Source organism: Oncorhynchus mykiss, chromosome 3 (assembly GCF_057628025.1).
Source record: "Oncorhynchus mykiss isolate SJ-2025 chromosome 3, ASM5762802v1, whole genome shotgun sequence".
Classification (NCBI taxonomy): Eukaryota; Metazoa; Chordata; class Actinopteri; order Salmoniformes; family Salmonidae; genus Oncorhynchus; species Oncorhynchus mykiss.
Window position 1 is genome coordinate 93,576,983 of NC_143024.1, and position 12,930 is coordinate 93,589,912.

A 12,930-nucleotide genomic window follows, 5' to 3' on the forward strand; every position below is an offset into this window, starting at 1 on the left:
ATCTAAAGTAACCCACGTGGTTTATATGAATCTAAAGGAACCCACGTGGTTTATATGAATCTAAAGTAACCCACGTGGTTTATATGAATCTAAAGTAGCCCACGTGGTTTATATGAATCTAAAGTAACCCACGTGGTTTATATGAATCTAAAGGAACCCACGTGGTTTATATGAATCTAAAGGAACCCACGTGGTTTATATGAATCTAAAGGAACCCACGTGGTTTATATGAATCTAAAGGAACCCACGTGGTTTATATGAATCTAAAGGAACCCACGTGGTTTATATGAATCTAAAGGAACCCACGTGGTTTATATGAATCTAAAGTAACCCACGTGGTTTATGTGAATCTAAAGTAACCCATGTGGTTTATATGAATCTAAGGTAACCCACGTGGTTTATATGAATCTAAAGGAACCCACGTGGTTTACAGTGGGGCAAAAAAGTATTTAGTCAGCCACCAATTGTGCAAGTTCTCCTACTTAAAAAGATGAGAGAGGCCTGTAATTTTCATCATAGGTACACTTCAACTATGACAGACGAAATGAGGGAAAAATTCCAGAAAATCACATTGTAGGATTTTTAATGAATTTATTTGCAAATTATGGGAGAAAATAAGTATTTGGTCACCTACAAACAAGCAAGATTTCTGGCTCTCACAGACCTGTAACTTCTTCTTTAAGAGGCTCCTCTGTCCTCCACTCATTACCTGTATTAATGGCACCTGTTTGAACTTGTTATCAGTATAAAAGACACCTGTCCACAACCTCAAACAGTCACACTCCAAACTCCACTATGGCCAAGACCAAAGAGCTGTCAAAGGACACCAGAAACAAAATTGTAGATCTGCACCAGGCTGGAAAGACTGAATCTGCAATAGGTAAGCAGCTTGGTTTGAAGAAATCAACTGTGGGAGCAATTATTAGGAAATGGAAGACATACAAGACCACTGATAATCTCCCTCGATCTGGGGCTCCACGCAAGATCTCACGCCGTGGGGTCAAAATGATCACAAGAACGGTGAATAAAAATCCCAGAACCACACGGGGGGACCTAGTGAATGACCTACAGAGAGCTGGGACCAAAGTAACAAAGCCTACCATCAGTAACACTACACCGCCAGGGACTCAAATCCTGCAGTGCCAGACGTGTCCCCCTGCTTAAGCCAGTACATGTCCAGGCCCGTCTGAAGTTTGCTAGAGAGCATTTGGATGATCCAGAAGAAGATTGGGAGAATGTCATATGGTCAGGTGAAACCAAAATATAACTTTTTGGTAAAAACACAACTCTTCATGTTTGGAGGACAAAGAATGCTGAGTTGCATCCAAAGAACACCATACCTACTGTGAAGCATGGGTGTGGAAACATCATGCTTTGGGGCTGTTTCTCTGTAAAGGGACCAGGACGACTGATCCGTGTAAAGGAAAGAATGAATGGGGCCATGTATCGTGAGTTTTGAGTGAAAACCTCCTTCCATCAGCAAGGGCATAGAAGACGAAACGTGGCTGGGTCTTTCAGCATGACAATGATCCCAAACACACCGCCCGGGCAACGAAGGAGTGGCTTCGTAAGAAGCATTTCAAGGTCCTGGAGTGGCCTAGCCAGTCTCCAGATCTCAACCCCATAGAAAATCTTTGGAGGGAGTTGAAAGTTCATGTTGCCTAGCAAAAAGCCCCAAAACATCACTGCTCTAGAGGAGATCTGCATGGAGGAATGGGCCAAAATACCAGCAACAGTGTGTGAAAACCTTGTGAAGACTTACAGAAAACGTTTGACCTCTGTCATTGCCAACAAAGGGTATATCACAAAGTATTGAGATAAACTTTTGTTATTGACCAAGTACTTATTTTCCACCATAATTTGCAAATAAATTCATAAAAAAATCCTACAATGTGATTTTCTGGATTTCTTTTCTCATTTTGTCTGTCATAGTTGAATTGTACCTATGATGAAAATTACAGGCCTCTCTCATCTTTTTAAGTGGGAGAACTTGCACAATTGGTGGCTGACTAAATACTTTTTTGCCCCACTGTATATGAATCTAAAGTAACCCACATGGTTTATGTGAATCTAAAGTAACCCACGTGGTTTATATGAATCTAAAGTAACCGACGTGGTTTACATGAATCTAAAGTAACCCACGTGGTTTATATGAATCTAAAGGAACCCACGTGGTTTATATGAATCTAAAGTAGCCCACATGTTGCATACTCTGTATGCAATGTTGAATTGATCCTGTCAGGATAGATCTCCCCCTGTGAGTTGGCTGGCTGGCTGGTTGTCTGTCAGGATAGATCTCCCCCTGTGAGTTGGCTGGCTGGCTGGTTGTCTGTCAGGATAGATCTCCCCCTGTGAGTTGGCTGGCTGGCTGGTTGTCTGTCAGGATAGATCTCCCCCTGTGAGTTGGCTGGCTGGCTGGTTGTCTGTCAGGATAGATCTCCCCCTGTGAGTTGGCTGGCTGGCTGGTTGTCTGTCAGGATAGATCTCCCTCTGTGAGCTGGCTGGCTGTCAGGATAGATCTCCCCCTGTGGGCTGGCTGTCAGGATAGATCTCCCCCTGTGAGCTGGCTGTCAGGATAGATCTCCCCCTGTGAGCTGGCTGTCAGGATAGATCTCCCCCTGTGAGCTGGCTGGCTGTCAGGATAGATCTCACCCTGTGAGCTGGCTGGCTGTCAGAATAGATCTCCCCCTGTGAGCTGGCTGGCTTTCAGGATAGATCTCCCCCTGTGGGCTGGCTGGCTGGCTGTCAGGATAGATCTCCCCCTGTGAGCTGGCTGGCTGTCAGGATAGATCTCCCCCTGTGAGCTGGCTGGCTGTCAGGATAGATCTCCCCCTGTGAGATGGCTGGCTGTCAGGATAGATCTTACCCTATGAGCTGGCTGTCAGGATAGATCTCACCCTGTGAGCTGGCTGGCTGTCAGGATAGATCTCCCCCTGTGAGCTGGCTGTCAGGATAGATCTCCCCCTGTGAGCTGGCTGTCAGGATAGATCTCCCCCTGTGAGCTGTCTGTCATTATAGATCTCCCCTGTGAGCTGGCTGTCAGGATAGATCTCCCCCTGTGAGCTTGGCTGTCAGGATAGATCTCCCCCTGTGAGCTGGCTGTCAGGATAGATCTCCCCCTGTGAGCTGGCTGGCTGTCAGGATAGATCTCACCCTGTGAGCTGGCTGGCTGTCAGGATAGATCTCACCCTGTGAGCTGGCTGGCTGTCAGGATAGATCTCACCCTGTGAGCTGGCTGGCTTTCAGGATAGATCTCCCCCTGTGAGTTGGCTGGCTGGCTGGTTGTCTGTCAGGATAGATCTCCCTCTGTGAGCTGGCTGGCTGTCAGGATAGATCTCCCTCTGTGAGTTTGTTGGCTGGCTGTCAGGATAGATCTCCCCCTGTGGGCTGGCTGTCAGGATAGATCTCCCCCTGTGAGCTGGCTGTCAGGATAGATCTCCCCCTGTGAGCTGGCTGTCAGGATAGATCTCCCCCTGTGAGCTGGCTGGCTGTCAGGATAGATCTCACCCTGTGAGCTGGCTGGCTGTCAGGATAGATCTCCCCCTGTGAGCTGGCTGGCTTTCAGGATAGATCTCCCCCTGTGGGCTGGCTGGCTGGCTGTCAGGATAGATCTCCCCCTGTGAGCTGGCTGGCTGTTAGGATAGATCTCCCCCTGTGAGCTGGCTGGCTGTCAGGATAGATCTCCCCCTGTGAGATGGCTGTCAGGATAGATCTTACCCTGTGAGCTGGCTGTCAGGATAGATCTCACCCTGTGAGCTGGCTGGCTGTCAGGATAGATCTCCCCCTGTGAGCTGGCTGTCAGGATAGATCTCCCCCTGTGAGCTGGCTGTCAGGATAGATCTCCCCCTGTTAGCTGTCTGTCATTATAGATCTCCCCTGTGAGCTGGCTGTCAGGATAGATCTCCCCCTGTGAGCTTGGCTGTCAGGATAGATCTCCCCCTGTGAGCTTGGCTGTCAGGATAGATCTCCCCCTGTGAGCTGGCTGTCAGGATAGATCTCCCCCTGTGAGCTGGCTGGCTGTCAGGATAGATCTCACCCTGTGAGCTGGCTGGCTGTCAGGATAGATCTCACCCTGTGAGCTGGCTGGCTTTCAGGATAGATCTCCCCCTGTGGGCTGGCTGGCTGGCTGTCAGGATAGATCTCCCCCTGTGAGATGGCTGGCTGTCAGGATAGATCTCCCCCTGTGAGCTGGCTGGCTGTCAGGATAGATCTCCCCCTGTGAGCTGGCTGGCTGTCAGGATAGATCTCCCCCTGTGAGATGGCTGGCTGTCAGGATAGATCTCACCCTGTGAGCTGGCTGTCAGGATAGATCTCACCCTGTGAGCTGTCTGTCATTATAGATCTCCCCCTGTGGGCTGGCTGTCTGTCAGGATAGATCTCCCCCTGTGAGCTGGCTGTCTGTCAGGATAGATCTCCCCCTGTGAGATGGCTGGCTGTCAGGATAGATCTCACCCTGTGAGCTGGCTGTCAGGATAGATCTCACCCTGTGAGTTGGCTGGCTGGCTGGTTGTCTGTCAGGATAGATCTCCCCCTGTGAGTTGGCTGGCTGGTTGTCTGTCAGGATAGATCTCCCCCTGTGAGATGGCTGGCTGTCAGGATAGATCTCCCCCTGTGAGCTGGCTGGCTGTCAGGATAGATCTCCCCCTGTGAGCTGGCTGGCTGTCAGGATAGATCTCCCCCTGTGAGATGGCTGGCTGTCAGGATAGATCTCACCCTGTGAGCTGGCTGTCAGGATAGATCTCACCCTGTGAGTTGGCTGGCTGGCTGGTTGTCTGTCAGGATAGATCTCCCCCTGTGAGTTGGCTGGCTGGTTGTCTGTCAGGATAGATCTCCCTCTGTGAGCTGGTTGGCTGTCAGGATAGATCTCCCTCTGTGAGTTTGTTGGCTGGCTGTCAGGATAGATCTCCCTCTGTGGGCTGGCTGTCAGGATAGATCTCCCCCTGTGAGCTGGCTGTCAGGATAGATCTCCCCCTGTGAGCTGGCTGTCAGGATAGATCTCCCCCTGTGAGCTGGCTGGCTGTCAGGATAGATCTCACTCTGTGAGCTGGCTGGCTGTCAGGATAGATCTCCCCCTGTGGGCTGGCTGTCAGGATAGATCTCCCCCTGTGAGCTGGCTGTCAGGATAGATCTCCCCCTGTGAGCTGGCTGTCAGGATAGATCTCCCCCTGTGAGCTGGCTGGCTGTCAGGATAGATCTCACCCTGTGAGCTGGCTGGCTGTCAGGATAGATCTCCCCCTGTGAGCTGGCTGGCTTTCAGGATAGATCTCCCCCTGTGGGCTGGCTGGCTGGCTGTCAGGATAGATCTCCCCCTGTGAGCTGGCTGGCTGTCAGGATAGATCTCCCCCTGTGAGCTGGCTGGCTGTCAGGATAGATCTCCCCCTGTGAGATGGCTGGCTGTCAGGATAGATCTTACCCTATGAGCTGGCTGTCAGGATAGATCTCACCCTGTGAGCTGGCTGGCTGTCAGGATAGATCTCCCCCTGTGAGCTGGCTGTCAGGATAGATCTCCCCCTGTGAGCTGGCTGTCAGGATAGATCTCACCCTGTGAGCTTGGCTGTCAGGATAGATCTCCCCCTGTGAGCTGGCTGTCAGGATAGATCTCCCCCTGTGAGCTGGCTGGCTGTCAGGATAGATCTCACCCTGTGAGCTGGCTGGCTGTCAGGATAGATCTCACCCTGTGAGCTGGCTGGCTGTCAGGATAGATCTCACCCTGTGAGCTGGCTGGCTTTCAGGATAGATCTCCCCCTGTGAGTTGGCTGGCTGGCTGGTTGTCTGTCAGGATAGATCTCCCTCTGTGAGCTGGCTGGCTGTCAGGATAGATCTCCCTCTGTGAGTTTGTTGGCTGGCTGTCAGGATAGATCTCCCCCTGTGAGCTGGCTGTCAGGATAGATCTCCCCCTGTGAGCTGGCTGGCTGTCAGGATAGATCTCACCCTGTGAGCTGGCTGGCTGTCAGGATAGATCTCCCCCTGTGAGCTGGCTGGCTTTCAGGATAGATCTCCCCCTGTGGGCTGGCTGGCTGGCTGTCAGGATAGATCTCCCCCTGTGAGCTGGCTGGCTGTCAGGATAGATCTCCCCCTGTGAGCTGGCTGTCAGGATAGATCTCCCCCTGTGAGCTGTCTGTCATTATAGATCTCCCCTGTGAGCTGGCTGTCAGGATAGATCTCCCCCTGTGAGCTTGGCTGTCAGGATAGATCTCCCCCTGTGAGCTTGGCTGTCAGGATAGATCTCCCCCTGTGAGCTGGCTGTCAGGATAGATCTCACCCTGTGAGCTGGCTGGCTGTCAGGATAGATCTCCCCCTGTGAGCTGGCTGGCTTTCAGGATAGATCTCCCCCTGTGGGCTGGCTGGCTGTCAGGATAGATCTCCCCCTGTGAGCTGGCTGGCTGTCAGGATAGATCTCCCCCTGTGAGCTGGCTGGCTGTCAGGATAGATCTCCCCCTGTGAGATGGCTGTCAGGATAGATCTCCCCCTGTGAGCTGGCTGTCAGGATAGATCTCACCCTGTGAGCTGGCTGGCTGTCAGGATAGATCTCCCCCTGTGAGCTGGCTGTCAGGATAGATCTCCCCCTGTGAGCTGGCTGTCAGGATAGATCTCCCCCTGTGAGATGGCTGGCTGTCAGGATAGATCTCACCCTGTGAACTGGCTGTCAGGATAGATCTCACCCTTGTGAGCTGGCTGGCTGTCAGGATAGATCTCCCCCTGTGGGCTGGCTGGCTGGCTGTCAGGATAGATCTCCCCCTGTGAGATGGCTGGCTGTCAGGATAGATCTCACCCTGTGAACTGGCTGTCAGGATAGATCTCACCCTGTGAGCTGGCTGGCTGTCAGGATAGATCTCCCCCTGTGAGCTGGCTGTCAGGATAGATCTCCCCCTGTGAGCTGGCTGTCAGGATAGATCTCCCCCTGTGAGCTGTCTGTCATTATAGATCTCCCCTGTGAGCTGGCTGTCAGGATAGATCTCCCCCTGTGAGCTTGGCTGTCAGGATAGATCTCCCCCTGTGAGCTGACTGGCTGTCAGGATAGATCTCCCCCTGTGAGCTGGCTGGCTGTCAGGATAGATCTCCCCCTGTGGGCTGGCTGGCTGTCAGGATAGCTCTCCCCCTGTGAGCTGGCTGGCTGTCAGGATAGATCTCCCCCTGTGAGCTGTCTGTCAGGATAGATCTCCCCCTGTGAGCTGGCTGGCTGTCAGGATAGATCTCCCCCTGTGAGCTGGCTGGCTGTCAGGATAGATCTCCCCCTGTGAGCTGGCTGTCAGGATAGATCTCCCCCTGTGGGCTGGCTTTCTGTCTGTCAGGATAGATCTCCCCCTGTGAGCTGTCTGTCAGGATAGATCTCCCCCTGGGCTTTTAGAAGTCTTCCATAAAAAAGGAAAGAAGACAGCAGCACCTTTCGACCTTAGTCTAAAATGTGTCCCAAATTGCACCCTATTCCCTGAGCCCTATGGACCCTGGTCTAAAGTAGTGCACTATAAAGGGAATAGGGTGCCAATTTGGGGGACAGGGTACAGAGGGGACACAGTGGCTATAGCTTCGGGCTAACAGTCTAGCTTGTTAGATCATAGCTTCATACTTCCCCACACCCTATTCGTTACACATAGCGCGCTATAACCGCAGGGTTCATGGGCGCTTTCCTTTTGTTGGAGGTCGCGCTGTGCTCACCGCTGTTGTTTATGGTCTGACCTCTGACCTTTGATCCCCAGGGCCCGGCCGGTCATCAGTGTTAACGCCACCCTGGACATCAGCCCTCAGATCCTCAACCCACAGGATAGGAACTGCAAACTGCTTGACCATGACACACCAGTGTCCTGGTGCGTGACACACAGATTTTCACTTTCTTATGAGAGAACATATTAATGTCTCTGTGCGATGCATTGGTTCATGTCAGGGATGGCATTGAAGAGCCAAAATGTAATGGAAATGGGCTCGGGGGAGGGGGGGGGGGGGGGTCTTCATTGACTACAGTGGTCGTCCACACAGTGTATTAGCAAGCCTTTGTTTGAGAATAACTATATGTTAATATGGCATACTCTTGTTCTCCCTTTGTGCTGACTGCGTGTTGGTAACACACACAAACTTCCTGTCTGGTAACCTCATGTTTAAACTGTACACACAGACTTCCTGTCTGGTAACCTCATGTTTAAACTGTACACACAGACTTCCTGTCTGGTAACCTCATGTTTAAACTGTACAGACAGACTTCCTGTCTGGTAACCTCATGTTTAAACTGTACAGACAAACCGAGCTGACATAAGACCATGCAACATGTTTAGCCAGTATCTACCATGTGGTGCTGTATGCTTGTCTTGAGAACCGTAGAGAACACTGTGGCCCGTACAGAACTCTGTGGCCCATAGAGAACTCTGTGGCCCGTAGAGAACACTGTGGCCCGTAGAGAACACTGTGGCCCGTAGAGAACACTGTGGCCCGCAGAGAACACTGTGGCCCGCAGAGAACACTGTGGCCCGCAGAGAACACTGTGGCCCGCAGAGAACACTGTGGCCCGTAGAGAACTCTGTGGCCCGTAGAGAACTCTGTGGCCCGTAGAGAACTCTGTGGCCCGTAGAGAACACTGTGGCCCGTAGAGAACTGTGGCCCAAGTAGAACTCTGTGGCCCAAGTAGAACTCTGTGGCCCAAGTAGAAAACACTGTGGCCCGTAGAGAACACTGTGGCCCGTAGAGAACACTGTGGCCCGTAGAGAACTCTGTGGCCCGCAGAGAACACTGTGGCCCGCAGAGAACACTGTGGCCCGCAGAGAACTCTGTGGCCCGTAGAGAACTCTGTGGCACGTAGAGAACTGTGGCCCAAGTAGAACTCTGTGGCCCAAGTAGAACTCTGTGGCCCAATTAGAACACTGTGGCCCGTAGAGAACACTGTGGCCCGTAGAGAACACTGTGGCCCGTAGAGAACACTGTGGCCCGTAGAGAACACTGTGGCCCGCAGAGAACACTGTGGCCTGCAGAGAACACTGTGGCCCGTAGAGAACTCTGTGGCCCGTAGAGAACTCTGTGGCCCGTAGAGAACTCTGTGGCCCGTAGAGAACTCTGTGGCCCGTAGGGAACTCTGTGGCCCGTAGAGAACACTGTGGCCCGTAGGGAACTCTGTGGCCCGTAGGGAACACTATTAGTGCTTTTAGAGTTGGATTTCAATTGTTTTCAGTTGTGTCTACGAGATGTAAGTACATGGCGATATTTATTGTGTCTCCCCTCAGTTTCAAAGTGAAGTACTGTGTTAAGGCGAGTGGGAGAAGCGCCCCAGCCTCACTGAGTGAGTATCTGAAGGACATCTACTTCTTTACACTACATTGGATCCCTACGGGGGCTCTCTGCTACGCAACAAACGCTACTCTAGACAAAGTTGTTACCTGACAGCGTTTCCCTGTCTCTCCCGTGTCCACCAGCTGTACTTACAGAGAACTCTCCTTTACGGTCACAAAAAACGCAGCTATCCGTCTCTCCCTCTATTTCTCTGAAACAGCGATGCATCCCAAATGCCACCCTAATTCCCTACATAGTGCACTACCTTTTGACCTGAGCCCTATGGACCCTGGTTAAAAGTAGTGCACTATAAAGGGAATAGGGTGCCATTTGGGACGCATCGCCGTGGCAACCTCTTGTCTCTGTATAAAGACATCCTGTCTGGCTGGACTAAGTCTGTTACCCAGCCTGTTAAGAGTACAGCTTCAGGCTAGTAAGTGTGAGCTCAGCTCCGTTCCCAGTAGGACAGCCTGCTGTGTGGTGTAAGGGTTTTTAAAAGCCTCCGTCTGGCTTTGCATCAGTTACATGGCAACGCGCTCGGTCCGTCTGTCTTTGTCTCTGTGTGTGTAATGGCTCCCAGACTCTGGGCCGTGTTCATTAGGGCACACTGTAGCAAAACGTTTTGCAACAGAAATGAAAACATACATTTCTTATTGGACAAGTTCAGATAGCCCCATTCCTGTTTCAGTTGAGTTTTTTTTATTTTTTCTAATGAGTAGGACCCAGCGCTGCGTGGGAGACCACAGACGACGCTCCCAATTCATTATTTCTCGAGAAGCCTTTGAACTTCACTGCTCATGTCCCCCCGACTCCCATCAAATGGGTAGTGTTGCAGGAAACTAAAACCGTCTATTCTATTAGCTACTGTTGCAGGAAACCAGAAACGTCTTCTTGTTCTCATAGCTACTGTACGAAGCAAGAGGATCAAATAGCTGTGTTTTTTATGGTCAGAAAAAGGAGAGTTCTCGATAAGGAACCTACAGCTGGTCTAAAGTGGAGATGTAAAACTCTGTGCCATCTGTCCGTCTTATCTGGACATGATGTGTGTCTTTTTGGAAATGAGTGATTTCCCCCTGAAAGCTTTGCTCATATCACAACTGATGCCATTACTGTTAGAACTATCGCTCAGTGACTGTTAGAACTATCGCTCAGTGACTGTTAGAACTATCGCTCAGTGACGGTTAGAACTATCGCTCAGTGACTGTTAGAACTATCGCTCAGTGACTGTTAGAACTATCGCTCAGTGACTGTTAGAACTATCGCTCAGTGACGGTTAGAACTATCGCTCAGTGACTGTTAGAACTATCGCTCAGTGACTGTTAGAACTATCGCTCAGTGACTGTTAGAACTATCGCTCAGTGACTGTTAGAACTATCGCTCAGTGACTGTTAGAACTATCGCTCAGTGACTGTTAGAACTATCGCTCAGTGACTGTTAGAACTATCGCTCAGTGACCGTTAGAACTATCGCTCAGTGACCGTTAGAACTATCGCTCAGTGACCGTTAGAACTATCGCTCAGTGACCGTTAGAACTATCGCTCAGTGACCGTTAGAACTATCGCTCAGTGACCGTTAGAACTATCGCTCAGTGACCGTTAGAACTATCGCTCAGTGACCGTTAGAACTATCGCTCAGTGACCGTTAGAACTATCGCTCAGTGACGGTTAGAGCTATCGCTCAGTGACGTTTAGAGCTATCGCTCAGTGACGTTTAGAACTATCGCTCAGTGACGGTTAGAACTATCGCTCAGTGACCGTTAGAACTATCGCCCAGTGACCGTTAGAACTATCGCCCAGTGACCGTTAGAACTATCGCCCAGTGACCGTTAGAACTATCGCTCAGTGACGGTTAGAACTATCGCTCAGTGACGGTAAGAACTATCGCTCAGTGACGGTTAGCTAGTTAGTCATGGCCTCATTGTCAGTCAGTTTATGTCCTTGTCAGAGTTCCAGGTTGACCTGGTGTTGGACAAACACAAACACAAGGGGGCGACAAAGAGAGTTCTGTTCCTCCACGGCAAGACATCCCGGTACACCAAGAACATGACGGTCAGCAACGGCCGAGGACCAGCCTGCGAGGAGCAAGAAGCCTTTCTCATAGTGAGTTGTCCAAAGGAAATGGACCATCCCTTAACAAGACCCCCCTCATATGATCTGAGAGGATAGGACTGGTGGAAACAATATACACTTCTAATCCTTTTTTTCAGATCTCCAGAAGTGTGTAGGGGCTAGGAATTGGTTTGGGATTAGGAGACAGTTTCATCTTGTAAACTTTAGGCATTGATTCTGTATTCTGTGTGTTTTTGTTCAAGGATTGTTGTTGCTCTAGCGTTTCCATGTGTAGAAGTTACTAAACCACAACCCTCTGTAGGATGACTAGTTACTAAACCACAACCCTCTGTAGGATGACTAGTTACTAAACCACAACCCTCTGTAGGATGACTAGTTACTAAACCACAACCCTCTGTAGGATGACTAGTTACTAAACCACAACCCTCTGTAGGATGACTCTAGTTACTAAACCACAACCCTCTGTAGGATGACTAGTTACTAAACCACAACCCTCTGTAGGATGACTAGTTACTAAACCACAACCCTCTGTAGGATGACTAGTTACTAAACCACAACCCTCTGTAGGATGACTCTAGTTACTAAACCACAACCCTCTGTAGGATGACTAGTTACTAAACCACAACCCTCTGTAGGATGACTAGTTACTAAACCACAACCCTCTGTAGGATGACTAGTTACTAAACCACAACCCTCTGTAGGATGACTAGTTACTAAACCACAACCCTCTGTAGGATGACTAGTTACTAAACCACAACCCTCTGTAGGATGACTAGTTACTAAACCACAACCCTCTGTAGGATGACTCTAGTTACTAAACCACAACCCTCTGTAGGATGACTAGTTACTAAACCACAACCCTCTGTAGGATGACTAGTTACTAAACCACAACCCTCTGTAGGATGACTAGTTACTAAACCACAACCCTCTGTAGGATGACTCTAGTTACTAAACCACAACCCTCTGTAGGATGACTAGTTACTAAACCACAACCCTCTGTAGGATGACTAGTTACTAAACCACAACCCTCTGTAGGATGACTAGTTACTAAACCACAACCCTCTGTAGGATGACTCTAGTTACTAAACCACAACCCTCTGTAGGATGACTAGTTACTAAACCACAACCCTCTGTAGGATGACTCTAGTTACTAAACCACAACCCTCTGTAGGATGACTAGTTACTAAACCACAACCCTCTGTAGGATGACTCTAGTTACTAAACCACAACCCTCTGTAGGATGACTAGTTACTAAACCACAACCCTCTGTAGGATGACTAGTTACTAAACCACAACCCTCTGTAGGATGACTAGTTACTAAACCACAACCCTCTGTAGGATGACTAGTTACTAAACCACAACCCTCTGTAGGATGACTTGTTACTAAACCACAACCCTCTGTAGAATGACTAGTTACTAAACCACAACCCTCTGTAGGATGACTAGTTACTAAACCACAACCCTCTGTAGGACGACTCTAGTTACTAAACCTCAACCCTCTGTAGGATGACTAGTTACTAAACCACAACCCTCTGTAGGATGACTCTAGTTACTAAACCACAACCCTCTGTAGGATGACTAGTTACTAAACCACAACCCTCTGTAGGAC

At 50.1% G+C, this 12,930-nt stretch overlaps 1 protein-coding gene across 1 annotated transcript in view; it reads left to right on the plus strand.

Moving 5' to 3' along the window:
- LOC110522711 (integrin alpha-V) overlaps positions 1-12,930 on the plus strand; it is a 64,204-nt gene that overhangs the window by 29,856 nt on the left and 21,418 nt on the right. The window contains exons 15-17 of the mRNA XM_090230475.1: positions 7,698-7,805; positions 9,207-9,262; positions 11,197-11,351. Of these exons, the coding sequence (XP_090086601.1) occupies positions 7,698-7,805; positions 9,207-9,262; positions 11,197-11,351 (319 nt within the window). The remainder of the gene's footprint in view (positions 1-7,697; positions 7,806-9,206; positions 9,263-11,196; positions 11,352-12,930) is intronic.